The sequence below is a fragment of the Sminthopsis crassicaudata genome, chromosome 3, assembly GCF_048593235.1.
Source record: "Sminthopsis crassicaudata isolate SCR6 chromosome 3, ASM4859323v1, whole genome shotgun sequence".
Classification (NCBI taxonomy): Eukaryota; Metazoa; Chordata; class Mammalia; order Dasyuromorphia; family Dasyuridae; genus Sminthopsis; species Sminthopsis crassicaudata.
This window is the reverse complement of record NC_133619.1, coordinates 612,765,255-612,792,725: the sequence shown is the minus strand read 5'-3', so window position 1 is coordinate 612,792,725 and position 27,471 is coordinate 612,765,255. Positions and strand designations below refer to the sequence as shown.

Genomic DNA, 27,471 nt, shown 5'->3' with positions numbered 1-27,471 from the left:
ATATCTGCATCACCTACCCATAAAGTTATTGTAAGGGAAATGTTTTAGGAACTTAAATGTTTTAGTAGCTTAGCAGAAATAGCTATGGACAGTTATGAACAATTATCATGTTGAGTCTGTGTTTTATAGTCTGGGTGTCTGCTCCTTGCAATTCCTTATCAGAACTGCAACAATAACCCACTCTACAGTTATCACTTTCAAAAAACACAACAAACACCATAGGGACCTCTATGAGAACCCATCACTTACACAGAATGGCACCTCCGGGTTGTTACACACCAAGCACGGATCACTCTCTAGGTAATAACCATCAAACTCCACCAAACCGGACAGAGTGCTAGGAAAGAAACCAGGCCAGAGGTGAGGAAATCTTTAATCAGCAGCCCTGTTCAGAGCCCCATGTTACCAAGGACATACAGAAAAACGAGAAGTTTCTTCTCCTACAGCCTGGATGTCCCAGGAAGGAACTTCTAGACTAATTCAGAACATAGTGCCTTTCCAAAGAAAAGCAGCACTGTTCTAGGATTTCCTAATTGCTTTCCTTACTTTCCTTTATGAAGGAATGAACTCATGCTTATTTTATATAGAATCTAACTCTATAGTGATAATGCAGTAACTCTCATTAAGTTCAAAACTATTTCTTTATTCATGATGATCCAAGATTATTCCTAAATTCTGAGGTTTTTCCAGTTAAATCACATTTCACAAATAATCTGTTGGTAAATCAAACTCACCCTTTCTTGAAGAACATGGCTAGTTCCAAAATTTCAAAAGATAATTCTAGATATAACTTTCCTTAGGAATCTTCCAGGTTTAATAAAGAAAATGATGGAGCCCTATTCAAAGTCCAAATGATAATCATAATACGCCTTTCCTCACTTTTATTAGCATGTGTGTGTGTGTGTGTGTGTGTGTGTGTGTGTGTGTGTGTGTGTGTGTGTGTGTGTGTGACAAATATATATCTCATCTCATTTTATTTTCATTTTGCCCGAAATCCCCCTACAATTAATAAGGGCCTGTAATCCTTTATCTAAGCTCTGTTCACCAACTATTTCTCCCCTAATATGTGGTATAAACTCAAACATATCTTCAGATAAACTGGTACTTTAGCCCCCAAGAGGAAGAAAAAAGACAAAACTTACTTGTAGATGTTGGAGTTGGGATGATTGGTAAGGATATGGTTTTGGGTTCGGAGAATCTCTACAGCCTTCTGCGAATATTCTTTCAACTAAAACACAAGTTAAGAAATCATCCTAGTATACAAACAAAAATCTATATGGAAGAAAACTATCTTTCGTTTTTCCCACTCAGAGTTGGCCTAGTTGTCCTAAGGTTATCTCAGGTCTGGTGCCAGATGAGTTAAGGGGAGCAGGACTAATCCCTACTTATTTCACTTGCTACAATTCCTTATGGTTATAACAATTTTGATCTAAATTACCTAAGCATTCTTGAATCTGCTCTGGGAAGTATCTCTGGTTCCTGCAGAAAAACTGAGCATAGTAAGTTCTAACTATCTAACCAGTAGGGGAACATTTCTAATTGCATAAATATATATTTTTTGAAAACAGGTAAGAAAATGGTTCCACTTGCCCCAAGCTAACTAACCTTAATTTAATTTATCTGCCATTGCTGTTTAATATACCTATGCGTGGAAAGTCTCATTCATGTATAGCCTCTACATAAAAAAATGCTGGGAGCATTTAATACTAAACATTAAAACAACTAAATGTGTTAAAGTGAATCTTCAATATGGGATCCTCTCTAGGACTTGGATATATTGTCCTTTGCAAAAGAGCAAAATAACACCCTGCCTGGATGAAAGAGAACTGAGGGAGTGTTTGTTTTCCTGAAATCAAAAGTCATAATATTACCTTTTTCTCAGTCTGTGGAGTTTTCAATGAAAAATATCCAAGCAGATCTACAAATTGGGCAGCCTTGCGGCCATAGGCTGGGAGTTCAGGCCAGATGGACCACATCAGATCCAATAGGAGCTCCTGTTGTGATTTGTTGGAATTTCTATGGACAAATAACAACATAGGTTACTGAGTTAAAAGAAGCTATAGGCTTTACCTCCCTGTGTGGTTCAAAAACAAGAAATTCCACTAACTTTTATTAAGTGCCTATGAGACAAAATGCTAGATAAGGGGATACAAAACCACAAAAACAGACAAATTAGTACAGATATATGGGGGGAAAGATATACAGACATAGCACCTTAGAAGAGACTATTTTAAACTGAACTGATCATGGAAGACAAGACATATGGCTAGACCTGGAAGTAGCATGATGTAGGGTAATGTGTTAGACCTGGAGTCAGACAGAATTAGGTTCAAATCATACTTTGTAAATAGGCAAATCACTTAACTTCTCATAGCCTCAGTTTCTTTAGCTATAATATCAGGGAAATAAGAGCATTTTATCTCAACATTGTTAAGATGATCAAATGAGACAAGTCTCAAATGAGAGAACACAATATACATTGCAAACTTTCAACTGCCATCTACATATCAATTTTAAATAACTGCAGTAAAATATAGAAGGATTTGAACAAATGGAACTAAGAAAGAAGGAAGATTCCAAGTGTGGAGAACCAGCCTGTATGGAGGCAAGACAGGATGGGATGAACAGGAATTACTGCAGCCTAGTTTAAAAAAAAAAAAAAAAAAAAGGCAAGGCTTTTCAGTTCTTGCTTTGCTTTCATTTCCTTTACCAAGGAGAAGGCTCTTTAGCTTTGGAAATATAGAATGAAAATGGATAACAAAAAATTGAGATCCAAGGAAAGAAAATATATGAATGCCCTAAACAGATCCTAGCCAACATGCCCCAGAACCAGATGAATCACATCTCAGAATTTAAAGAAGTTCCAGATGTGGTTGTTGAACTCTCTCCATCTTTAAAAAATTGTGCAGAGGAACTATACTGACTAAAGAAAAACAAATGTCCTGACTTTAAAAAAAAGGGGGGGGGGAGTGAGGGGAGGCTTGAAATGAATAAGGAGTATGACTAGAATAGAATTGCTTAAAAGATCTTCAAATATCTCTTAGATATAGTATATTTAATCAGCAGTAAGAAAGTGATCACTGAAACAGTGTGGAATCATTAAGAACAGATCAGAATAGACTAATCTCTCTTTTTTATTGCATGAACTAGTAAATCAGGAGGATCCTGAAAACTAAGTGTACTTGGGTTTCAGGAAACTAGGAAAACGGAGAGATACGGACTTTATGATAGGTTACTAGATTGACAAGTAATTAATGAAACATATTCATTTTGAAAAGAGTCTCTTGCACAGCCTATTTGGGCTAGGTGCTTGTCTCTATTATGTTCATCATTTTTTATCAAGATGGCATTAGCCAAAATACTGCCATCTCAAAAAACTGGTATTTAATAATATGCAATAGAATGGTAATAAATACAAAGAACCATGCCTGAGTTCAGAAAACCAACTACAGAAATAATAGATGGAAGAGATGTGGCCAGATGTGGATAAATACCTGGGGGATGGTTTAGTCTGATTTAGCAAATGATGGAGCAACCAAAAAAGCCAATGTGATCTTAAGCTGAAGATCAGAGGTACAGAATCCAGAATGAAGGGCGATGTAAATGTTCCTATATTCTGCCCTGGTCAGAATGCATTTGGAATACCACATTTTATTCTGAATACATTTCAGGAAGGATGTTATTAACAAACTGACATCCAGAAGAGGACCACCAAGATGGTGCATGACAGCCATTCATAAACATTTGAAGGGGACCATCAAGATGGTGCATGACAGCCATTCATAAACATTTGAAGGGCTGGTTTTCAAGCTAGAAAAGAGATTAGTACACTCTTATTCAATCCCTTCCTTTTACTGATAAGGAAACTAAGGCTAGGCAGAAGTGATTTGCCCATCTTTCCCCAGGTAGTAACTAAATGGCAGATTTGGCACATAAATTCAAAGCCTTCTGACTCATTCTACTACACCCAATTAGTATGATTTTGCTTGGCTTTAGAGAAGAGAAGCACAATCAAGATACACAAGTAAAAGAGGCTGGTTGGGGTCCCACAGAGGAACGACCTTCCTGGCAATCAGTGCTGCCCAAGCCTGCTCCATTTCTCCAGAAGTCTTCAGGCAGAGGCTCAATGACCACTAGCTGAATATAATTATAGAAAAGACTCCTGATCTTTTCAGGATGATGGATGCCCGATGAGGATCTATACAGTTCTGAGCTACAATCCTTCTCAGACAGTCCAGCCAAACAGCCCTATGGTCAGAACAGAAAAACCCTGACCCGGGGCCTACCTGTAAATGTGCAGTGCCAAGCAGTGGGCTTGCCAGCGCACAGAGGAGGAGTTAGACTCTAGCAGGAAGCAGCGAAGGAACTGTATCAAGGTCTCCTTGTCAGCAAATTTGTTCAATTGGTTCACCAAGGCTGTGCACAACTGGTCTTCTTGACTGCCTGAGCACTCACCTGCAAAGTGAGGCAAAAACAAGAAGGGTTAGGGACCTTCTTACAGCTTGAGATTTCAATTTTGTTAAAGCCCAGATAAGACTAACCAAGCAATTTAAAAATCTGCCTTAAAAATGAGTTTATTTACCAAAGAATGGAGCTAGCATGAAGTAATATAATAGTATGCCAAAGAAGCAGGCATGCCCTCCTTGTTCTGTGATGACACTAATGAAAGAGTTCTTCCCCCATTTGGAGTTTAGGCTCTGACAGCACCAGGGCAGATGGATGTGAAAAGTCAGCCATTTGAACAAGTACCTAAACAGTAGCATCATAGACTTTAGAGCTGAAAGGAACCTTTAAAAGAGACCTTAGTCCAACCTCTTCATCTGATGAATTAAGAAACGAAGGTCCAGGGACACAAAGGGGCTTGCTCAAGGTTGCTCCAAAAATTAGGATCAGAGCTAAGATCTGAACTCTCCTGATGCCAGATAGAATTTTTAAAAAAGGATGACCATGTTCATGGTGAGGGGCCTTCATGAGGTAGACTCCAAAGGACATATGCCATTTGTTCTGGTCCTTGTTAGCAGCAGCCCCACCAAGGCACAAAGCTGTGGAACCATGAAGGTGGAAAAGGGTGGTAGAAATTAGCAGGTACAAAGCCTCTGGACCTAAGGCCCACAAGGCAAGGAAGCTACCCAACATTACATGAGGAGTTAGTGAAAGTGAAGTCTCCTGGTCTCTGAGCCCAGGGCTCTTGCGCAATCATACCCAACTGACCAGAGGGCAATACCTCCAACATTCTCATGAGCCTCCAGGAGCCACTGGAAAGCAACTCAAAATCATGCTTTGAGTCTTGCTGATGGGGAGAACTGGGGCATAGGAAGCAATACAATTTAATTTAATAAACAGCTTCTGAATTTGAGAAATAATGAGATACTAAGAACCTCAATCTGATGCCAAAAAGCACTGAAGTACCCAGGGCACAATAAACCAGAACTCAAAATCCAAAAAGTAGACAGAGGCCAAGACCCTGAAGACAAACACATGAACAAAGAAAGCTTCTCAACTATATGGAGGGTGACACTTACCCTCCTTCTCTTTCTCCTTTTCTTCCTTCTTGCTCTTTTTGGTGGATGACTTGCTCTGGGTTGTCGTTTGCCCAGAACCAGAGGCCACAGGCGCTGAGGAAGAGGAGGAGGAGGAAGAGCCAGAGGCAGCACTTGAGGATCCAGATGAAGCAGCCACTGTGAGCACTTTGCTGCCACACAAAGCACAGGAGAGCAGCTGCAACAGCACTGGGGATACTCCCTCATCCACTAGGAAACTAACTTGGAGAAGGAAATACAGGACCGCTGAAAAAGAGATGATGAAAAATCAATAAAACTAAGTTTACCTCAGATCTATCCAGCCTGAGACTGCAAAAGTGATAGCAACTAGAATGACTTCTTCATTAGCCAAGATTGACCTCAATGCCTAATTTAACCAACATTCATTTCCTACTGTCCTTAACTATATACTGTTACAAGGAATTCACTGAAAAAAGTTGAGAAATGTAATATGATATGGACCAAAATTTTCTGTAGTTTTTGGAGATGATGATGATGATGATGATGATGATGGCTATCCAGAAGTAGGGCTACTTACAGTCATCTTTAATACAGAATTTCTGCCAGTTGATGGTGCGCTGGGTGGCAATCTCTGCACAGGCTTTGAGATGCTCCATCTGAAAGAAGAATCAATGCCTATAGATAAATCACCCAAGTAAATAGCTCACAACACAAGCAAGCAAGGTCACTGTCCTAAGTGCAAAGATCCTAATCCTGTGCTCTAGGACCAAATGGGGTTCGTGTCTTACGTAGGGAATAATATCTAAAGTGTCTTTCTGCTAGAGCTCACCACACTGGGATGTGATCCTTCTCATTCTCCAAGCTACACAAGGGCCCTCAGTTTTCAGAGAACTATCCTTTTTCTCATCAAGGAAGCAGCTAGGCCAGGTTACCTCTTGAGATACAGGAAGAGAGAAAAACTCTCCACAACAATATGTTGTTTATATTTGTCTGGGGGCCAAGGGTAGCAGCCAAGAAGCTCAGAGAATCCTCTGGGAATCACTAGTGAAAGAGACTTTCTTTCCAGCTATTCATGTGAGATATACTCAATTCCATTTCTCTAAATCCAAACAATTTCTTTGGTCATTAACTTATGTGCATCCCATGCATCCCATCAACTTTTCTTAAATAAAAAATTGAGAACATCCAGTTCCACAGATGGGAGACTAATGTTTGCAGTACAGATTAGGCAATGGAATTGCTCAAGTTTTAATTATCGAATATACGGCAAAAACTCTTTCCAGACTGTGAACCCATTGGCTTAGATCACAGCTTGGTAAAGTATTGGCCTTGCCATCAGGAGAACACAGTTCCAATCCTGACTCTAACCCCTCCTGAATATGTGACTACAGGCAGGTTCTTTTATCCTTTGAGTTTCATAATCTCCGAAGAAAGTATTGGTGTTCCTTCCCTTGAGGCTCTGCAAGCCTTCCAGTGCTATGAAGATGCACTTTATGTGGTGGTTTGGGTGGGTGTTATTCAGGAGGTGGAATCTGAGGATTAACTCCTATCTTAGCCAGCTTTAGTCATGTGATGCTCCCCATGCTTAATCACATGTTTCCAGTCCAGTCCCTGGAAGGCAGTGCCCTGCTGCACCCCCATCTCCCACCCCCATGACAGCCGCCCTGTGTACCAGGCTTATGAGTGTGTCATACTGCAAGGCTGAGCCCGAGCTGGCTGTGACCACACTCGCCCGAAGGAAGATTCCCTGCTCCTCCAGCAGCTTTTTGATCCCGCGCACATGGGAATCCAAGGTATGTAAGTCCCGAAGCTGGCGGTACTTCTCCTTTGAGCCACAGATGAATAGCAAAAGTTTGCGGACTTGGCGACGTACAAATGGTGTCTGCTGGATCATCAGGTACTTGAGAAAACAGTAAATAAACAGGAACATTCTGAGGCTGAATCCATAGTACCAGAGGCGCTTACAACCAGAAATTGTATTCCCCTGTCCACTAGCTTTTTGTAGGCTCTCATTCACATAGACCTGGCCTATTAATAAGTCCTCCCATCTCTACTCATTTCTTCTCTATGATCACAAGTCTCAAAAACACTCATTGCCTGTACACTTTTCCGTGCTACACACACACTCTCTCTCTCTCCCTCTCTTCCTCCCTCCCCCTCCCGCCCTCCTCCTATCTCCTATCTCCCTCTCCCTCTCTCTCAACCTCTTGTCTGGATTGGCCTGGCCAAAATAATATCCAATGTTTTGACTACTGAACTCCAGTAGATTAGCATGGTGACTAGAAAGCTAGTTCATAGCACCTGAATTCAAGAAGCGCCTGACTTGTCCTCTCCTTATTCCAAGCAATTCTTCTCCAGAAAGAAAGTACCAATTGGCATAGGTAGGAGTTCTCTCACATGGAAGTTCCATGGATCAATAAAATCAAAGATCCTATCCCTATTCCACTCAACTCAACTCCACATCCTATTTAAAACCAAATCCTAGTACTATCTTCCAAAGAGTCTTTCCCATCCATCTCCCCATCCCCAAAGGGAGTCATTTGCTTTCTTACATCTCCCTCAGTACATAGCTTAATTATGCTTTAACACAACTATCTCCTGATACTGTATATTATAATTGTCAGTGTTCATATCATTCCCAATCAAGAAATGAACTTCTAGATGGCACAAATTGTGAGAAATCTAAATTATACCTCCCTCAGGGCTAAGCCCACAACAGGTACATGTTTATTTTTTTTTTCCCACCAGCTCACTAAATTTATGTTCTAGGAACTTGCAAGATCCTGGTTCTACTCTAAAGTCCACCTCAATAGTAGAAGACTGGGACACAGTATAGAAAGAAGGAAACCAGGTGAATGAAAAAGTCATCACAGTATCCTTCCTGCTCCATGATGAGCTAAGGGACTTAAAAGCTAGGATCAGCCTCTACACACTCAAAAGAAAGTCAGAAGGAATATACCAGGATCTCTTCCCTAGCAAAAAAAAAAAAAAAGCCAACAAGATTATGAAAGCATGGATATTAAACAGGACACAGGCCCCTAGAGGTCAAGCAGCAAGTCTTCTTTCCTCTTGTTAATTTAAGGCTATCACAGTTATTTGGAGAAGTTGATGTGGAAGGAGCTAAGAGTAAAAGAAGATGGCTTCTGCTGAACAGTAAAACAGTAACCTTGAACAAGTCCTGACCATCTAAAAGACCAGAAACTTAAGAGACTCCTTTACCCTAGTGAGCGGGTAGCAAGTTCTGCCACATTCCTGAATGAACCACCCAGATGGCACCTCCTCCAGGAACCCCTTCTTCACAGCCTTTCTGTAGGGCTATCTGCCCTCAAATTTCTTCCAGAGCTCTGTCTGGCTTTTCTTTGCCCCCATCACACTCAGCTACGTTTACGGCTGCCTTGCACCCTCTCTCTGCTCATTAACCTACAAGTTCCCCGTGTACCAGAACTCCACAAAGACTCCTCACCCCACCAGCCACAGAACAAAGAGGCCCTAACAAGTCCTCCTCACACAGGACCAGTCCTTCCAAAGCAGAACTCACCTCCGACAGGAAGTAAAACCACGAATGGTCAAACACTGGCGGCGGGATGCGAGAGTTGGTGTCCGCGATCTTCTTGATTTGGTACGGCAGCCGGAGCACCATCTCGGTCAGGAGCTGAGTATAGGCCTCAAACACGTCTGCGGCATGGCCCTGGGCAGACAATGTGGGTGAGAGTGAGTGACGACGCATTCAGGCACACTTCTTGCACGCGCACATTTACAAAGAAGAAGGTTCGGCCAGGTCACAGCACTCATCTACCCTAGGGCGGCGCACTCTAAAACCAGCTTCAGGAAAAGGAGCCTTCTAAAGGGCAGAAGAGTTCATTAGCTCAGCTCCCACAGCCAGGGGAAGGGAGCAGGGTCCTCTGGCTCAGAGGCATCCCATTTCATGCCACTGCTTATGACACAGGGCAGAATGTACATATACAGACACCCAAATCCAAAGTCACCAAAGAGAGCGGGTGCCAAGAAGTTAAACAAGGGACCATCTCCTCCGCACCCTGCACTTTTACTCCTTCCCATGCCAAGAAAAGCATGCTTAGACTACTTAGCACAGCTTGGGGAATCACAATCAAACTACGTGCCCGTGATCACCCCCCTCATATACAAGACTCCTGAGCTAATGAAAAAACCTGAGGCTGCCCCAGAGAGGAACACAGCCCAGTGGACAGGAGCCCAAAGATCCTCGAGTAAAAAGTTCAACTCCAGCCTTAGCATGACCCTGGGTAAATCACTTCACCTGGTGCCTCAGTTTTCTCATCTATAAAATGGGGATGAGAATAGCACTGACCTCACAAGATTGTTGATAAGATTTATAAAGCTCTGTAAATCTTAAAGCAGTCCATAAATACTAGCTAGTTGTTGTTGCTGTTCTCTGTTTAGTTAGTTGAGCAGAGAGAGTCTGGGACACACAGGCTGTTCTCAAGGGCTGTCTAGAAGGAAGCTGTGGACATTACATTTCCGCACATGTATTTCACTTAAGATTATTCAGAGGAGACCAGGCCAAACAATAAAGATCAATGCTAGTATAACTACTCTGGCTCCTATCATTGGGATTAAAAGGTCTATTCATGTAGCTGGAAGCCCAAGAATCAAAACTGAAGCATTATCTTTGTGCTAAAAAGGGCTTTTCATCCTGAAGTTTTAAGCAACCTTACAAAGAATACTGGATTTGGAGTCAGAAGACTTGTGTTAAGATCCCAGCTCTGCTGCAACTATCTGTGGACCTTCCCTCTCTCTGGGCCTCTTTCCTCATCTGTCAAATGAGAGAAGTATATAAAATAATCTTTTGCAGGCACCTTTCCCTCTAAAACCAAGAACATTCTTTGTGTGACCATGACTAAGAAGAAATGCTCTTCTTTTTACAGCTGAAGACCCCCAGGTTACAGTGGAGGAAGAATCTGCTCTAGGCCACATAGGCCAGTTCCCTCTGGAATCCCCCGTGCACAGAGGAGAGAAGCTATGGGGAGTCTTTACCTTCACATACTGTCGGAGGAAGAAGGGGCTCATGTCAGGGGGGGAAGAGGTGGTGTGGGGTTTCAGCAGTTGGCTGGTGGCCACGGGCTCCTCGTCACTCTGCTGGCTCTTCCAGTAGTCCAACAGAGACTTGAGCACATGCAGGCAGTAGTCCACAGCCCCAGAGCTCAGCAGCGCTGCTGCAGTGGCGCTGGAGATGAGGGAGGACGACTGAAGGGAAAGCAGAGAAGGGTTACACATTCCCTGGGAGGCTACCTGTGAAGCAAGGAGGGGACAGCTGTAGAGTTCGGGGCCAGCATCTGCAGAGCGACAAGTCAAAAGGGGACAGCAGCTTTCAAAGCAGCACAAAAGTTTTTCACAACTCTTTTGACTAATCATGGGATGAAAAGAAACAAAGAAACATCCTTTCTTTGAGTCTAATCTTTCTTACACAGATGTGCCCTGAGCCAGGGGGCTAGGGACCACACAGTCAGTACTCTTGTTCCACTGAGGTAGGAGGCTTCCTCTTCTTCCCAAAGAACTAGGGGAAGGGACACCTTTTCCAGAGAACAAGTGTGCTCCAGTCTAGGCACTGCCCAACAGCCCTCCCCCCCTTTTCCCAGGGCATCCTGCAACTGGACCAGCTTCTGGAGAAGGCGAAGATGAGAAGCTCAAATGAATGACAAGAGGGAAAGAAAAAGCTACTGTAAATAAAACCATTAGGAGAGTCTTGCAAATCCCAACAAACCCCACAGCTCATAAGCTCATTAAAATTGGATGCAGTTCAGCCTCAATTTCTAACCTCTCAGCTTTATGTTAATCTTCTTTCCACCAACACACACACACACACACACACACACACACACACACACACACACACACACACACACACTCTCTCTCCTGCACATGCAACTTTGTCTTTGCTCTACTGCTGAACTTAGAACAAACAGCAACAGAATCTGCTTAGCTATTCCAGATTGGACAAAATAGTCCTTCTATTCTTAAAAATAGACCTGCCAATACCCTTCGACCTTTCCAGTGACTGACTGCTAGGCGGACTTAAGAGTCTGGAAGGGCTCCATAAGAAAGAGGAAACCTTCCCCCATCTTCCTACAACAGTAAAGTAGGGGACCGATGTCCAGAAGTGGGTACTTAAGCGGAGCCCACTCCAGGCAATTGACAAGTGTCTCAATTTTCCCAGACCTAGCCCTCTAGCTTTGCCTCAAGAAGCCCACACCAAGCTTACCTCACAGATGGAGGACTTGGACCCCGACTTGGTCCTGGACATGAAGACACTCAACAGTCTCATCACCACCAGATGGACCTCATTCAGGGCACAGCGTTCATTCTTCTTAGAGACATCCTGCAAGGAGAAAACCAATAGCACCAGTTCATGGGGAAGTTCTGAAACCTCCCCTTAAGCTTCTGGGATGATGCCCCAGGGATCATTGGGAAACACAGTATCCAGATGGAGAACTAGAACTGAGGAAGTGGAATCTCTATCAGAGCTGAGGAACAAAAAAGAGTTTCAAGAGGCCTTCCAGACTGCAGAAAGGACTCTCTCAACTCACCTTCTTGTCCATGCCCAATTCTGCAATAAGTTGAGACAGTAAGTTGTCCAGAGCACCCTTGTCCTTCTCGTCTTCTCCATCCAGATCAGTTGTGAGCATCAGAATGACCTAAAAAGGAGCAGAGAGGCAAAGGATAAAATCCAGGCTCCTAGAGAAGGTTCTGAATACAGGATATGTCAAAGGGCAAGGTTAGTTTTAATTTCCTAGTTTTCTCTATTGATAAGAACTACATTTCCTTTATCCACACAGTACGCCTACAAGATGGGCTGGGACAGGGGAGTGAGGATTATTACCCCCATTTGACAAAAATGGGTTAAATTGAGAGGCTGAGACTTCAGCACAGAAAGAGGAGATGAAGAGAACAATCTCCCGACAGAAATAGAGCACAGTTAGAACTATAAGGCCATAACAGAATAAGAGGCTATGTGGAATAATGGAAAGAATGCTGAACTTGGAATCAGGAGAGACCTGGGTTTGAATCCCACCCCTGACACTTACTAGCTGTGTGACCGTGAGCAAGTCACTTAACACCTCTGAGCCTCAGTTTCCTCATCTGTAAAATGGGGATATTACCCATAGTACCTACTTCACAGTGTTGTCATGAGGATCAAATGGCAATGTCTACAAAGCACTTTGCAAACCTTAAAGCACTACAATGTTAGATCTTATTAACATTATCATCATTATTATAGTATAGACTACCTACCATACAAGAAGTTAATCAAGAAACATTTCCTAAATGCCTTATTTGCAAAAGACTATGCCAGGGGAGAGATACAAAGACAAAAACCTAACAGTCCCTGTCCTCCAGCTGCTTAAGATCCACTGTGGAAGATACAGACATAACGTTGTAAAATACATAGATATAAACACAACATAATTTTGGGAAGTAAGACACCAAGAGTAGAGGCAGGTGTGAAACAATGGTATCAAACTCAAACAGAGAGGGACCCCTGAGGTTACTCATCTAGTCTAATACCCAATGTGGAAGGTGATGCTTGCACTGATCCTTAAAGAAAGCACAGGCTTCTAAGGGGTAGCAGTGGGGGAATAAGAGGAAATAAGAGGACCACATGTGAGGAACAGGAGACTGAAGAATGTGTAGAAGGGATTAATGTGCAAAAAGGATGGAAGAATGCTAGAGAGCCCCTGGAGATGATTAAGTGAGGGATGGCGTACTCATTATATTGTCCCTTTAAAGCTCAAGACCACTACTAGAGATGAAGACAATTGGTATGGGGGATGACTAAAGTGCTGGCCAGAAGGACCTGGTCTCATTCATCGCTCCTTTGCTAGCCACTCATGACCCTAGGTAATGAATTTCGCTTTTCTGAGTCATAGTTTCTTCATGTATTATAAATGAGGGAGGTGATCTAATTAACTTTTAATCCCCTCCAGTTTTAATATTCTGTAACACTGACACCAACCAAGACCTTTATTACATTCTCCAGAGGCAGGGGCCATGTAGCAAGGCAAGAGAGGAAGGGTGCATGATCACAAGCTACACACACACACAGGGTAACCAGCTAAAGATGACACAATATATACCTGCATATACGGGATAGCTCGGACACCACCGACATTGCGCAGCTGGGGCAAGGTCTGCAGCAGCCTCTCCAAAAGCATCAGGCGGACCATGTGCAGTCTTATGAAATAAAAATTAAAAAATCAGACATGGGATAGTCATTATAATGTAGAAAAAAGAGTTTTATCTCCTTCTGAATTAGGGGTAAACCAATGATCATTGATCAGGAAAGGTCCTTAGGTGGGGAAAAATATTCTATTGTTGCAATCAATAGAAGAGTCCATCCAGGATGGCTAAATGAATGCCCAAAAGCCCAGAACCTTTCTCAGGTTAAAAAGATCACTGCCATCATCAATAATCACAGTAAAATGACAAGGCAAAGCAGGCCAGTCAGCTAACCATTTCAACAACTTAGGTTAAGCACTGAGTACTTAATACCATTTTAAGGATAGCGATAAAGCAGGAAAAACTTGTGGAAACTAAAAAGATTAACTTTTTGACAACTGCAATGGGATTATTAAGATAAATGTGAGGCTAAAGACATATTCATGATCTCCATCTGGGACAAACTTAGCTGTCTTTGGTGCAAATTTAGCTGGAGGCAGGGAAATAAACCAGAATACCTTTTGAAATCTCTTCTAGCTCTAATCAGTTTTTTAAGCTTGTTGTGGTTACAGTATTAAAGTAAAATCAACCCCTTCTCTTTTGGCCACCAATCCTCACCTGCCCAGGTAAGAAGCATTTTTCAGATTGTACCTTCTGGGTCCTGACCTGTTACTGGTGTTGACGTCTCCTTCGGCCTCCCCTTCTCCCTCTCCCTCAGAACCATCTCCTTCCTGCTGGCCTGTGGTGGTACTGATGGCTCCAGTACTGGAGCTGACACTGCCTGGCCCGGCTGGGTGTCCCTCTGCTGTAGTGTCACCATAGGCACTGCTCCGGCCTGACACTGAAGAAAAGCATCAGAAAACACCATCAGCCCCAAAGAAAAGCAACACATTCTCCCTCCTCCTCCCTCTGCCCCAAGTGGACCATCTGGATTATGGGTAGAGTTTGTGGCCTTCAAATAATTTTTCTCCATATGACATTAAGAAAGCTAGAGCCTCCAGAGAGTTGGAGCTCATGAGTTTGGCTTCCACACTCTTCTCCTGAGCTAAGCTAAATGGGGCAGTAAGTCCCACTCCCCTTTGGTAGGATATCCTTCTAGGGTTTAATTTTTCAAACAGAAATTTTTTTATCTCAGGCCGATGACCTCTATTCAACCTAATTCAATCAACTAAAGTGTCCACCAAGTTTAGTGCTAGACACAAAAGGAAAAATGGTACAGCCCTAGTCTTCAAGGAGTTTATAATCTAATGAAGCAGTTGGAGTGAGCAGAAAATAAAACGCACACACAAATATGTACACTACACAAGGTAGTCTGAGATTAAAGGAAAAACTCCAGAGAAAATGCTTTAAGAGAATTTTTGGTAAGAAAGCTCATTTTCAGCCCTTTGAGATCAGATACCCCCAATTCCCTATCCCTATCTCCCATACACAGAGTCCTTCAGCGAACTGCTATGCATTTTGGAAATGTACGCTGATTTTAATAAGCTAGGGGAGGAAATCCTATGCAGAAATAGAATACAAAGCTAAATTTAAAAAAAATTTTAGATTAACCAATTGGGATTTGAATCCCTCCACTCTCCCTGATTATGTATTGTTCTCAATATTCTGGGCTCAAGACACCAGTCCAAGCTGTAACCTCAAGGTTCAAGCTTAGTCCCAGAGAAAAGATCTGAGAAGAGATTTCCCTTGGCTTCTGCCCAGAAGTAGGAACTGTGGAATACTGTATAGAACATCAACCTTTTTCAATGCATCAGTAAGACTTATGGACTTCTTTTTTCTTCCTCTTTTAAGAATCTTTATAAGGAATGGCTTTAGGTTAGGGGGTAAAGAAAGGGATACAGTGAGAAATACAAGTGATGTAAAAAGATATAAATTATAAGTTAAGGGAAAAAAAAAAAAACTATAACTTCAATTGTATCTCAACAAGGAGAATCAAACACTTTAGTTCAAGCCATGTCCACTTGCTGCAATCTAGGCCTAGCATCCAGGCAGTCATTTCTCCCTTTGTCTCTACCCTCTCCACAGGGAGGCCAGGCTCTTATGAGACATTACCACTGTGCTCTCCAGCCACTGAGTCCACGGCGCTCCCTCCACTCTCGGAGCCTACACTACCGCCATGATCGGCAGGAGAAGTCCGAAGGGTGGAGCCATCGGTCGCGGCCGTGCTGCCTTCGTCATCTGATGCTGGAGCTAAGAGAGTAACAAGAGCTGTTACAGGTAAAAACATTGCTTTGGTGTGACAGCAACAAACCACACAGTGCAAGGGACACGATGCAGTTTACATCCTGTTGTCCAAGAGATAGCTTTGCTGGTTAATCTCCAAGAAAAACAAACATCATACACAGCTCACTGGTACTCAGACAGAAGTGAAAACCCAGCTCACTGGGTATTTCCTTAGCCATTGCGTTATGCTATAAGTTGAGTATGAGAAACATTCAACAAATTTTTCCCAAATAAAATGCATCATGGTCATTAGTATCTAGATGTCCTGAACACCCAGGGACTGGTCAGAACCATCCAAAACAAGGGACTCTTAAAATTATCATGAGCATTCATCTCTATTTTCATCTTTGAAGGAAGCTTCCTTTATGAAAAGCCCATAAGGTCCTCTCATCAACCATACACCATGAGCTTTCACAAACCAGCCCATTTCTCTCCCTCTTTTTTTAAACATCATATGGCATGGGGAAAATTCAGTGGGAAGTTTCAGACTTTCTAATTAGCCTCATCAGATGCTAATAATGAAGCAAGGAAATTCCCCAGAGACAGCCACAGCATCCAGGATCAGGGCTGAACTGAGACAGAGGAAAATGCTGGATGCAACACATCAAGAAGGACCAGCCAGGAAAGCCACACAGAGCACAGTTAAGCCACAGTGCACAAAAGACAACATCCATCTCAAAGCTCTAAAACCCTGGGGGCAGTCATCCAACAAGCCTCAAGAGAAGCTACAGGCCATGGTGGTGGTTGTGGGTAGGGGAGACAGTAGGGTGGGTTGGTTTCTTCTTTGCTCATCTTCTGAAGATAAGATATCCAAAAGAAAAGAGACAGAAACCAGGGAGCCAAGGTCTAAAAACACACTGGACTGAACCCTTGGCCTATGAAAGGACTGGGTTTCCAGTAAATCCACTTATTCAGGCTCTCTACTGCAAACTCTTCTTCCTCTCATCAGCCTCAATTTGGATCTAATTCTTTACCCATTTATACCTTCAGAGGACACGAGTGAGGAAAGTGAAAAACTGATGAAATTCACGCTGGTCAAACATTTCCTTTTACCATATCTGGTAAGTTTTGTTGCAAAGAGGTTGAACTTAAAAGACTACAATGAGGTTTAGGGATTATCTGTGAATTTCCAAGTCCATGCTATCCCTCAGTCTTTGAGCCCAAAGGTAACTTGGGTTGGTCAAACTGATGCAAAAGTCACACGAATTTCACCTGAAGCATTCTCACTTCTTGCCATTTCAGTTTTACCTACAAGTGGTGAGAAAAGATAAAAGATGGGGTCTGTATTTCCTGCCCCAGATGCTACAAAGCCCTCCAGTGGAGACCGTCCGGCTCCACAGAGCCTGGACTTCGCCAGCCACCGGGCCTTCACTAGGCCTTCCCTCGTGGCACCAGGTGGAGTAGGACTGCAGCAGGGGAGGGACAGAGAAGACAGACATGCGCTGCTGCCAAGCGGTATCTACGTAGACGCCTCTGACGCACACGGCCTCCAGCCAGAGCTGAAGCCGCGAGCGCAAGACGGCCCATCAAAGCAGCTGCCCATCACACTTGCGCAGCGCAGGCAGGGAGGCTTCAGGGGCCAGGGGCCCTGAGCCTCGCTCCTTGCTGCGGACAGTTACCTGATGCTGTGGTGTCAGAAAGGGTTCCTGCGTCCAGGGAGGAAGAGCTGGGTGCCTGGCCGGACAGTCCCAGGCTCTGCAGGCCCAGGGCACTGCTGCTGCTGCCTGGGAAACAAGTGGAGAGTGAGCATCACACCCCCTCCAACCCCTTAACCACAACACTGCTCAGGCCACCTGCTGTTCCTGAGAGCCTCTAACATCAGCGCGTGGCTCCTTCCTGGCCAGCAGGAGGTCTTTAAACAGCCACTGCCGTCCACCCACCAGGCTTGGGTGATGGTGGGAAGCATCCATCTGTTCGAACAAGGACACGGGCCAGAGAAGCCAAACTGATTCAGGAAGAAAGGACCAAAGAGAGAGGCCTGAGAAAAACTTATGATGAAATCCACTGAAGGCGACCCCTCTGTCACTCTCCACCTGTGTCTCCGAGCAGCAATTACCCAGATCAAAATCATCTCCCAAATCTGGGAACAGGCTAACGAGTCACATGAAACCATTCACTACAAAGGCCATTCCTGCAGGGCCACAGCAATTGCCAGGAAAGCCTTCTACCTTGCTGGTCCTGTTGCAGGCTCAAGGCAATGGCCAGCTCCACCATAGTCTCATCATCTGCATCGGGAGGGATGTCCAACATAGGAGGGAAGCCCTCTGCACCAGCCAGGAGAGCCTCCAGGGGAGAAGGATTGCCATTGTTCACGTTCTCAGCCGTCTCCAGCACCATGGATTCAGACTGCAGGGGAAAAGCCTGCTAAGTACCCCTGAGGGTGTGAAGCCCAGGGCACCCTCCCCAGCAGGCTAAGACTCACCACCATCTCAAAGTCTCCATGGTCCACCTCATTCTGCTCTTGGCTCTCCTGCCGGATGTGCCCACTCTCCGGAATCCCTGAGGACTGCATCTTCTCATCAGCATCGTCATCATCATCATCATCCTTGTCTCCTGGGTGAGAAAAGAATGGTCAACTTGGGGATTCTGACTTCTTCCTTCCTCTATCTCCAGCAGGTTACCTCACGCACTATTAAAACCCTCTGGGTAGCAGCAATTCAGTTCTCAGAGCCTGAAAGCCTTGGATCTTACTTGGAACTCCAATCTACACCTAGCCAGTTTAGCCTGAAAAAAGGAAGGTGGCAGGCATTTCCCACCTATTCCTAGGCAGCCTTGGGAAAAACAGGAAAAAGGACGCTATGAAACCCATCTGTCTCTCAGGGGGATAAACCTCAATCTACTGTTAGAAGACCAGGAGAGAAATAATAACAGCAGACCTGAAAAAAGAAGCTTAACTCTAAATTCCAGAGGGAAGACTGATTATCCAGGCACTTGGACGACCTGAGCCCTTGAGCACTTATAAGCACCACGTGCCAAACTAACAGCCAGGCCCTGCATTACCCATGGGCGTGTTGCTCCGAGGGGAAGAGGGCAGCGTCACATGTCTCCGCTTGTTCCTGGGCCTTAGCACTCGGATCAGAGCCTGTTTGCAGGAGAAGCTCACCGCAGGATCCTGAAATATAAATGGAAGCCATCACACATGGGTTTCAAGGTAGTTATCAATCAATACCTTCCCTTTCTAACTAATTCTGAGACCCAGTTGAATCAGATCAGCCTTTCATCCCTGACTCCTGACCTACTGGATAATATATATCCATTACAGTAACAGATGAGTTAAGTCATCCAATAAAACACCAGACTATTAAATAAAATGAAGAAAGTCAAGGTAATTTCTTGTATTTGTTTCTAAGCAAACAAAAAATGAAAAGCTTCTTAGTGATGACCTTAGTTTACAAGCTACAATAATTTGTGCTTCTAAATCTTGTATTCTCTTAAGATGGGAACACATGGAAATAGAATATAAGCCCTTCAGAAGTCTATTCAGTTGCTATTAAAAATGATGATTCCCATTCTCTCCACTTCAAAAATCATAGACTTTAGAGCTAGAAAAAGCTCTATTCAAGTTCAATTCACACATTTCATAGATTTAAAAATGAGGCTCAAAGAAGTTAAATGGCTTGGCCAATACAAAGGAGATAATCAAAATAAGCTAATAATTCAAAGCAAGCTCCAAACTCCATATCCAGAGCTTTTCCCTCCATACCATGCTGCTTTTTTTAGTCACCATCCCAGAAATTCAGTGGGTACAAAAATATGGATAAAAGAAATAAGTTCTAGCAACAAAAGGCCTCATTAAATTTTCCCAATCTGACATGGAAATTCTTAAAAAAAAAGACTCTCTACTCAGATACTCAGCATCAACCTCTGTGAGGTTGCTACAGGACAGTCAGAAAGTATATCGATACATACGGGGCACAGGAGCATCTGCATATAGATCTTGGAGGCTGTGTTGATACAGTCTAGCTCACAAGTACAATAGCCATGGATGATGTCCACCAATGCATTAACAGTAGCTTCAACATGGGTCAAACCTAAAAATGGGAAAAATAATTAGAAAATTCAAGACTGCTCAAGATTGAAAGAAAATCCTTTACAATTTAGAATAGGTCAATTCCTATTTCTTGGCAAGAAGGTTATCATCAGAGAAAAGGCAATAGAGTAAACAATGAAACCAATGAGATCGGGGCAGTGAGGTGGCGCAATGGATAGAGCACCAGCCCTGAAGTCAGGTGGACCTGAGTTTAAAATCTGACCTCAGACACTTACCCATGTGACCCTGAGCAAGTCACTTAACCCCAATTGCCTTGGGGGAAAAGGGGGGAGAAAACAATGAGATTGTGGGTATTATCATAGCATGTACCTAAAATAATTTCAATCTCTCAATAAATATCTCTCTCTCTCAAACACCCTTCAAAAGAACTGAGATACCAACTATTTCACAGATTAACAATTGTACAGTCACCAAGACGAAGTAAGTTAAGTGGGGAGTTGCTGTTTTGCCACAATATATCAGCAGGTTCCACCTATTCCTGACTAGTCTCCCCACCTCAGGAACTCCCTAGCCCAATACCTGCTACATAGTAAATGCTCAATAAATGCCTTCTAGCAGTTGTCTGACCAGTCCCTAAAAACAAAACAAAACAAAAACAAAAACAAAAACAAAACAAAACAAAACAAAAAAAAAAAAAAACCCAGACAATGCAGCAGACTACTGTTTAATGAAGTACCTGGTAAGCAGGCAGGTGCCAAAAAGGCATTCTTTGGTTTAGATGCATGCAATTTCCAAAAGTGGTTGATGAGCTGGGTGATGAAAGTACAGCCATCCCCTTCTGTATGTTTCTGGGGCTCTTTCCCCTCATCCACTCCTTCTAAGCAGCAGAAAGAAAATTATTAATGATGGTAAATTGGGTTTTTTCATTAGAGTTAACTCAAGCCAAAGGTATTTGCCTATGTATGAATTTCAATGGCAGCCCCAATCAAAAGGGGAACTGTCTCAAGACTCTTAACAGAGATTACAAAGAAAAAAATAAGACAAGGGAAAGCACATTCCAAAACAATTTTATCACTGCAATTAAGGAAATGGGAGAGGTCTAGAGCCTTTCTTCTTTTTGCCATCAATTTCTAAGCTTTTCTAGAATAATTCCAGGGCTACAAATTATGAGGAAAAAGGATGAAAAGATGATGGATAAGGAGTAATTTGAGCAAGGATTGATTTTAAAGAATCAACAAGTAACTTTTCAAGGCTCATTTAATAGGAGCTCTATAGCAAAGCTTCTTAATGGGTCAGGGATGCATATGGGGTTGTGTAACTAAATGTGGGAGTCATAAAAAAAGTTAGTAACAGTAAAAGGTATCAAACACTACCTAGATTTAATACTTACATAAAGTATTAATGAAAAAAAGAAAAAAGAAACCCAAGCAGATTCCTCTCATTAATATGCAAATTTGCTTTCATCTTTAAAAAATGATAAAATCATATGTACACCAAAAATTTCTTTAAAATTAATTTCTTTATGATTTATTATCAGCAAATGTCCGACTTGTATACCTATTTAACATGCCCATATACCCAGGGTTGTGCAAAACTTTTTCAGGCAAAAAGGGGTCACAAATAGAAAAAGTTTAAGAAAGCCTGCTCAAAAGTATTAGGGTAGAACTGAAACTGAACAATGGCCACTGAATTTACAAACAATTGCTGAACAGCGGAAAGACAAATACTTAGGGTCCTACCACAATCAGAACATAAGTATGGCTTTGAGTTATACCCCAAAGGTCAAGAGACTTAAACATTAGAGGGTAAGCAAAATGCTGTCTCATAAAACATGCTCTGCACAGAAATAACATTACTTCTGTTACTGCCGATGCTAACCAAATGCAGGGGATAGATGATTTGCGGAATGGGCATGTACTAGAAGTGGCCCCCTAGTGACATCTATAAGCTAAAGATATTTAAAAATGGACAGCTCCACAGAAAAGACTTCAAGGGAAGTCTTTTCTTTTCAAAGTGCCTGACAATAGCTTAGTCAGCCAAAGACCAGTGGGAACACTGAAAGGATGAATGGGTAAAGAGAAAGTCACTGACTCAAGGACCTGCAAGTAGTATTCAATAAAGGATTATCCCTTTTTCCAGAATTCTAAGTGCTTCTCTAAGTAAGATTCTACCCATTTCAACTTAATAGGCAGATAAAAAGATGAAAAAGTCTCTTAAGTAATCTACAATAGAGGATATAAGAACATGTTTACAAAAGATATTAATACAAACTATCAAAAAGCAAAGAGATGAAACAAGTAGAAAGAGAAATCCATTCTAGCTGACAAGATAACTAATAGCAACAACTAACATTTAAACAGAATTTATTCTGTTAAAAACTGTCACAACAATCCTAGGAGGTAGGTGCTGTCGTTAGCTTAGTTTTATAGATAAGAAAACTGAGGACAAAGGTTAAATGACTTACACACAGGTCTGAGGCCTGACCTGAACTCCGATTTTCTCGACTCCAGATCCTATGTCCTATCCATAGGGTACCTTGTTGCTCCCAAGATCTTTCCCAAGATAAGGGACACCAGTCCTGAAGTCAGGAGGACCCGAGTTCAAATATGACCTCAGACATGTTCTAAGTCTAACATTTACTAGCTGCGTGACCTTGGAGAAGTCATTTAACTCCAATTTCCTCACCAAAAAAAAGAAAAAAAGGAAGAAACTAGTCATCTGGAAAGCAACCATAGACAGAAGGCAAAGGGCACATCACTGAAATGGTGAAAGGATTCCAGATGATGCCAAGTGAGGATTAACTGGAGGGACTGAGTGCTTAGTCCAACTATAAACAGCTTCAAATATCTGAAATACATGGAAGAAGGACGAAACTTGTTCTGCAAGTCCCAGATATCAGAATCAGGAACAACCCTTAGCACTGTCTGAAAGAAGAAAAGGCTGCCCCGAGAAGTGGTGGGCCTCCCCTCACTAGAAGCTTTCAAGTAGAGGAAGGTCGGCCTCAGATTTTCTACGTGCCATCATAATTAGGGAGGGGGAAAAGGACATCCCAGGGCAGGGCACAAGTGAGAAAGAGTCAGATGAGGCTGAATAATACCAAGCAGCATCATTTATTAGGGTAGTAGAAGAAAGCAAGAGAAGGCATAGTGTAAGGCTACACAGGGAGGCCTTATGATCTCAAAGAGACTGTACTTAACCTGATCTGCCAAGAGCAGCAATGAAGGTTTTGAAACAGGAGTATTATAATCAGGACAACCCAATAAAATGATTACTTGTGCAAAACATGTGACAGATTACAGGGGGCTGATACTAGAACCAAGGCGACCGGGTGGATAGCTGCTGCAAGATCTTCAGCCATTATCCTGTCTTTCAAGGACAAAGAGCGACAAAGGCACTATGCATTTCCCCCTTGTTTCTCCTGTGGGACAGTCGGGAGCTGGGAAGTTGAGGAAGGGTGTGGCCACCCAAGGTTCCATTCACCTGCTTCCACGGGGGGCACCTTGGACTCGGTGAAATGGACCAGGTTGTTGGGGCGCATGATGGCAATAGAGCGAGCGGTGATCACGAGCCGCTGGAACACCTCCGGGTCCAGCTCCTTCCCGTCTCTGCTGGAGGAGTTGAGGCACTGCACAGCTTTACTCAACAAGGCCTGGTCCTGTTAAAACAGCAGGCTCACACGGGACTGGCCAAAAGCAGGGGACTAGGGCTGCAGCCTAAGGAAGGGTGTGGGAGGGCGCAGCCGCAAAGCCACCCTCCACACTCAAGTGGGTAGGGAGTGGGCAGACTGCTGCAGGTGTTATGAGAAGCCACTGAGGATTACAGCCTCTCCACCAGTCTGATCTCAGTTCTCCAGGTTTACGCCTGCAGGAGAGAACTCATCTTCCCCTCTGTATCATGTGATGGTTCCCACTCCCCAGATTCTACTCCATCAAGAGAAGGAACTAGCAAAGATGAATTTTAGGGGTGCTTGAGCTCTAAGGCCCTAAAGGAGCTCTCAGGTGATTACCTTGTGGTTGTGATAGGCTGAGCGGCTGGTGTGAAGGCTGGCAAGAAGACTTTTGGTTTGTTGCTGGACGCTGGATGGTGCCGGCATGGACAACAGCATGGTAGCCAACTCTTGAGCTGCAGCCTTGCTCTTTTCCTGATCCCAGAGAGGACATAGAAAGAGAAGGCATGGGGATTAGTATCAACGTAGACACAAAGGGCCTATTCCCAACTCTCCCTCTCTTCCTTTCCACCACTTTAACAGACTTGTCTCTCATGGACTCGGCCAGGGCAGGCCTCAAACTGTAGACAAGCCCATGCCCTTGTGGAAGCCTCAAGCAGCCAATCCAGTAACCCGCATCTGGCTCTTGCAAGGCCGAAGCACAGCCAGAGATGTGGCAGAGGCCATGTGTTTCCCCAGAGCTGCTTCTCCCACGACCCACTCCCAGGGCCTGTGCCAAAGAGACCCAGCTCTTCCAACACAAGATCAGAAAGGGCCCCAGGACCACACGGCTTGTCACAAAGCTCCCATGGCTTTGAAGAAGTCACTTGCCTTCTCACTGATTGGGCCCACAGCAAAGCAGCTTTCAAGGGCTTCTAAAGAACTCCCCACTAGCCTGGAGGGAAGAGAGAAAAGCAGCTTGAGTTGAGGAGCCTCCCTCCCTCTTATGCTCTGGCCTAGGCAGACTACAGCTGTGGTAGCTCGGGGACAGCTAGGGAATGCCAAGGACAGAATCAGAGCGTGATAAGTTGGGCCACAGGCACCATACTATCATTTGCTTGTGTCACAAGCCAGAGTAAAACCTGGCTCCTCCTCACACATCAACCTGGGGCCGTGCTCATAATCTGCAGCTCAAAGACAGGGCTTTTCTCTCTCAAAGAAGATAAAACTGTTCTCTCTACTGCCTGTGGCAAGGATCACTGGAATTGGCTTAACACCACCAGAGCCCAAGGCACAGGGGTACAGAGATCAAGGAATGAAGGGGTGCCCCCAAGGGAAGAGTATTCTTGAATATTTCTTGAAAGGAACAAAAGTTACACCATGACCCTAGACCTTTCGGTCTCCCCTGCTCCTTCAGCAAAGACCATACAAGCACTTCCCAGGAACCTTGATATAGAAGCTATTCACAGCAAAGGAGAGAAGAAACTGGGTTATCATGGGCTGCCAGTACCCCAGTGATGGCATACCTATGGTGCCAAACAGATGCCATGCAGCTGCCCATCAAACTCAAGGAAGGAGGGGGATAAGAAATACTGTTACCAAAGCTTAAGATCCCCCAAAGAAACATCCTGCCAACACTCTCTCAAGTCTCCTGACATATAAAGTTCTGATACACAGAGAAAAAAGTACAGAGAGGGTAGTATGAGAGAAAAGGGCAAAAGGGGGTAGAGAAATGGAGCAAAAAACAAGGAAAGATATGAGAAAGGACTACAGATACAAGATCAGGTAAGTTCTCTGCCTGTTTATCTAGTGACCAAGCAGATAACACATTTTTCTTCCCTTAGCCATAAACACATGATACAGAAATGTCAGAAAGAAAAAGGGTAAGATAGAGCAAGCTAAAAGTCAGTCTGCAAAGCAGGCAACAATGACACCAAATGGGTGCCTGAACTCCTCAGGCCAACCACCTTCACAGGGGAGAAGCCTGCAGCCATGCAAGAAGCAGAAAGCAGAGAAGCAGAAAGAAGCAAACAGCCCCTGTCGACAGAAGCAGGGTCAGTGCCAAGCTACATCACTGCTCATGGTGCTCTCGGACACACATTCACTCGTGCAGAGGAAAGGAGGGCATACTAACCGATCCAGCTTGGTTAGGGATTCAGTTTCAGAACTTGGGGGAAGCAAAGAAAAAAAGGAAAGAAAATAAGTGAAGCTCAGAGAAAAGTGGAAATTATAAATCAATATGGGGAAAGGGAGGGCAGGGAAAAGGTGCTGTCAAGCCAAGCTCTTCTCAGCTCTTACAAGATAAGAAAGTCAACATCTCGTATTGTAAGATACCCCGCCAAGCCTCCTTGCACAAAGCCAAGCACAAGGCATGTTTTGGGAGACCCTTGAACTGATCCCCAGGATGCAAAGGTAGCCTCAGAACTGTAAGGCTGCTCCCACCAAAGTGGTTGCTGCAGAAAGAGACCAAAGGATGGTAAGATCGGAGAGGCCGGGACAACCCACCAGCAGCGCTGATCTGCAAGACTGGCACCCCAAATGGCAAGCTGGCTCGAGACTTAGCTTTCGGTTCTATGCAGCTGATCCACATGGCTTAAGAAAGGAAGGAGTCAGGAAATCTCAAAAGGAAACCTGAGCTCAAGGGGATTATCAGGAAAAGGGAAAGGAGCCTTAGGAGTAAACTGGGCTCCAGAGGTCTCTTTAATTCTACCAGGGAGATGCTGGACATTGGCAAGCTAAGTGAAAATGAATGGCAGACACTGAATTCTGGACAGATGTTTTAAAGCATTCTGAAGATATATAGGAGCATGGAGTGAGGGAGGAGAAGGGAAAAACACCCAGTTATATCAAAACATTAAATCACTCTAAGATTGGTACCTCTCTAGGACAGTCCCGCTGGAGGTGGCAGGGGTTGCTGTGTCACTCTCTCCAGTACCATTGCCCTGGCTCACATTGGGTGGGCAGATATTACTGACAGAGGCAGAAGGGAAATCCTCCGGGGGTTCATCAGGCCAGCCAAACTGCTCCTTTGTCTTGCCATAAATCTTGACAGCATCTATCATAGTGACTCCTGCTGGATCCACTGAGGCCCCAACTGCAAACCAAAGAGAAAATTTAGGAGGCAAGCACCCCACAGGATTGGCCCTTTACCCTGTGAAGGGAAAACACTGGGGAGAAGCAAATCAAAGCATTCTTTTGCTCTCCATGTCAGCTTAAAACCTCAAGGACTCTGCACTCCTCCACAAACATTCTTGGTTTCAGTAACAAAGAACAAGCTAAATATCCTTGGTCCTGGGATCTGAAACTGAAGTGCCCAGACTCAGTCACCAGGGAAGGTCACCACCCCACACAACAGGAGCCTAAGCAGCCAGCTCCTGTGCACACCAGCCACCTCCAAGATGCCATGGCTGCATCTCCTGAAAGTGGGCAAGACAGCCACAAGTAAAAGATGAAAGCAGAACCAAGCCTGTCTTTACTGCATGACTAAAGGACCTAGGACTCAAACTCAAGTTCTCAGCAGTGAGGGAACACAGTCTCCACTAAAATCTCAATCAAGAAAGGAAGAACCCAGAGCTCCAGCCTTAGATTGCTCGGCTTTCTGCCTGAGAGACATGAGTAAAGATGACCCCAAGACACTAGTGATTACACAAAATAAGAGCTCCAAAGGGTCCTTTTCTTAATGTTATTTGGCCACCTCCCCAGCCCAAATAAGACAGCGAGTCTCAGGGAGGGGAGAAGGAAAGAGCTATTATCATTCCCTATCACATACCAGCATTATGCTGTGCCCTTTTTACAACTATTGTCTTATTTGATCCCCACAACAATCCTGTAAAGAAGACGCTGCCATTATGCCCATCTTAAAAGTGAAGAGACTAAGACAAAGACAGATTAATATGCGCAGGGTCCCACAAATAGTA

The 27,471-nt window shown here is 43.8% G+C and overlaps 1 protein-coding gene across 1 annotated transcript in view; it reads right to left on the bottom strand.

Moving 5' to 3' along the window:
• UBR4 (ubiquitin protein ligase E3 component n-recognin 4) overlaps positions 1-27,471 on the bottom strand; it is a 138,928-nt gene that overhangs the window by 52,796 nt on the left and 58,661 nt on the right. The window contains exons 50-73 of the mRNA XM_074302562.1: positions 26,432-26,648; positions 24,446-24,509; positions 23,915-24,049; positions 23,389-23,563; positions 20,645-20,785; positions 19,827-19,948; positions 18,918-19,029; positions 18,340-18,470; positions 18,086-18,263; positions 17,537-17,641; positions 15,747-15,884; positions 14,346-14,535; positions 13,613-13,709; positions 12,065-12,172; positions 11,740-11,856; positions 10,515-10,769; positions 9,040-9,189; positions 7,174-7,401; positions 6,079-6,157; positions 5,523-5,786; positions 4,287-4,455; positions 1,872-2,016; positions 1,143-1,228; positions 250-337 (exon numbers count right to left, since the gene is read on the bottom strand). Coding sequence (XP_074158663.1) covers positions 250-337; positions 1,143-1,228; positions 1,872-2,016; positions 4,287-4,455; positions 5,523-5,786; positions 6,079-6,157; positions 7,174-7,401; positions 9,040-9,189; positions 10,515-10,769; positions 11,740-11,856; positions 12,065-12,172; positions 13,613-13,709; positions 14,346-14,535; positions 15,747-15,884; positions 17,537-17,641; positions 18,086-18,263; positions 18,340-18,470; positions 18,918-19,029; positions 19,827-19,948; positions 20,645-20,785; positions 23,389-23,563; positions 23,915-24,049; positions 24,446-24,509; positions 26,432-26,648 — 3,494 coding nt within the window. The remainder of the gene's footprint in view (positions 1-249; positions 338-1,142; positions 1,229-1,871; positions 2,017-4,286; positions 4,456-5,522; positions 5,787-6,078; positions 6,158-7,173; positions 7,402-9,039; positions 9,190-10,514; positions 10,770-11,739; positions 11,857-12,064; positions 12,173-13,612; positions 13,710-14,345; positions 14,536-15,746; positions 15,885-17,536; positions 17,642-18,085; positions 18,264-18,339; positions 18,471-18,917; positions 19,030-19,826; positions 19,949-20,644; positions 20,786-23,388; positions 23,564-23,914; positions 24,050-24,445; positions 24,510-26,431; positions 26,649-27,471) is intronic.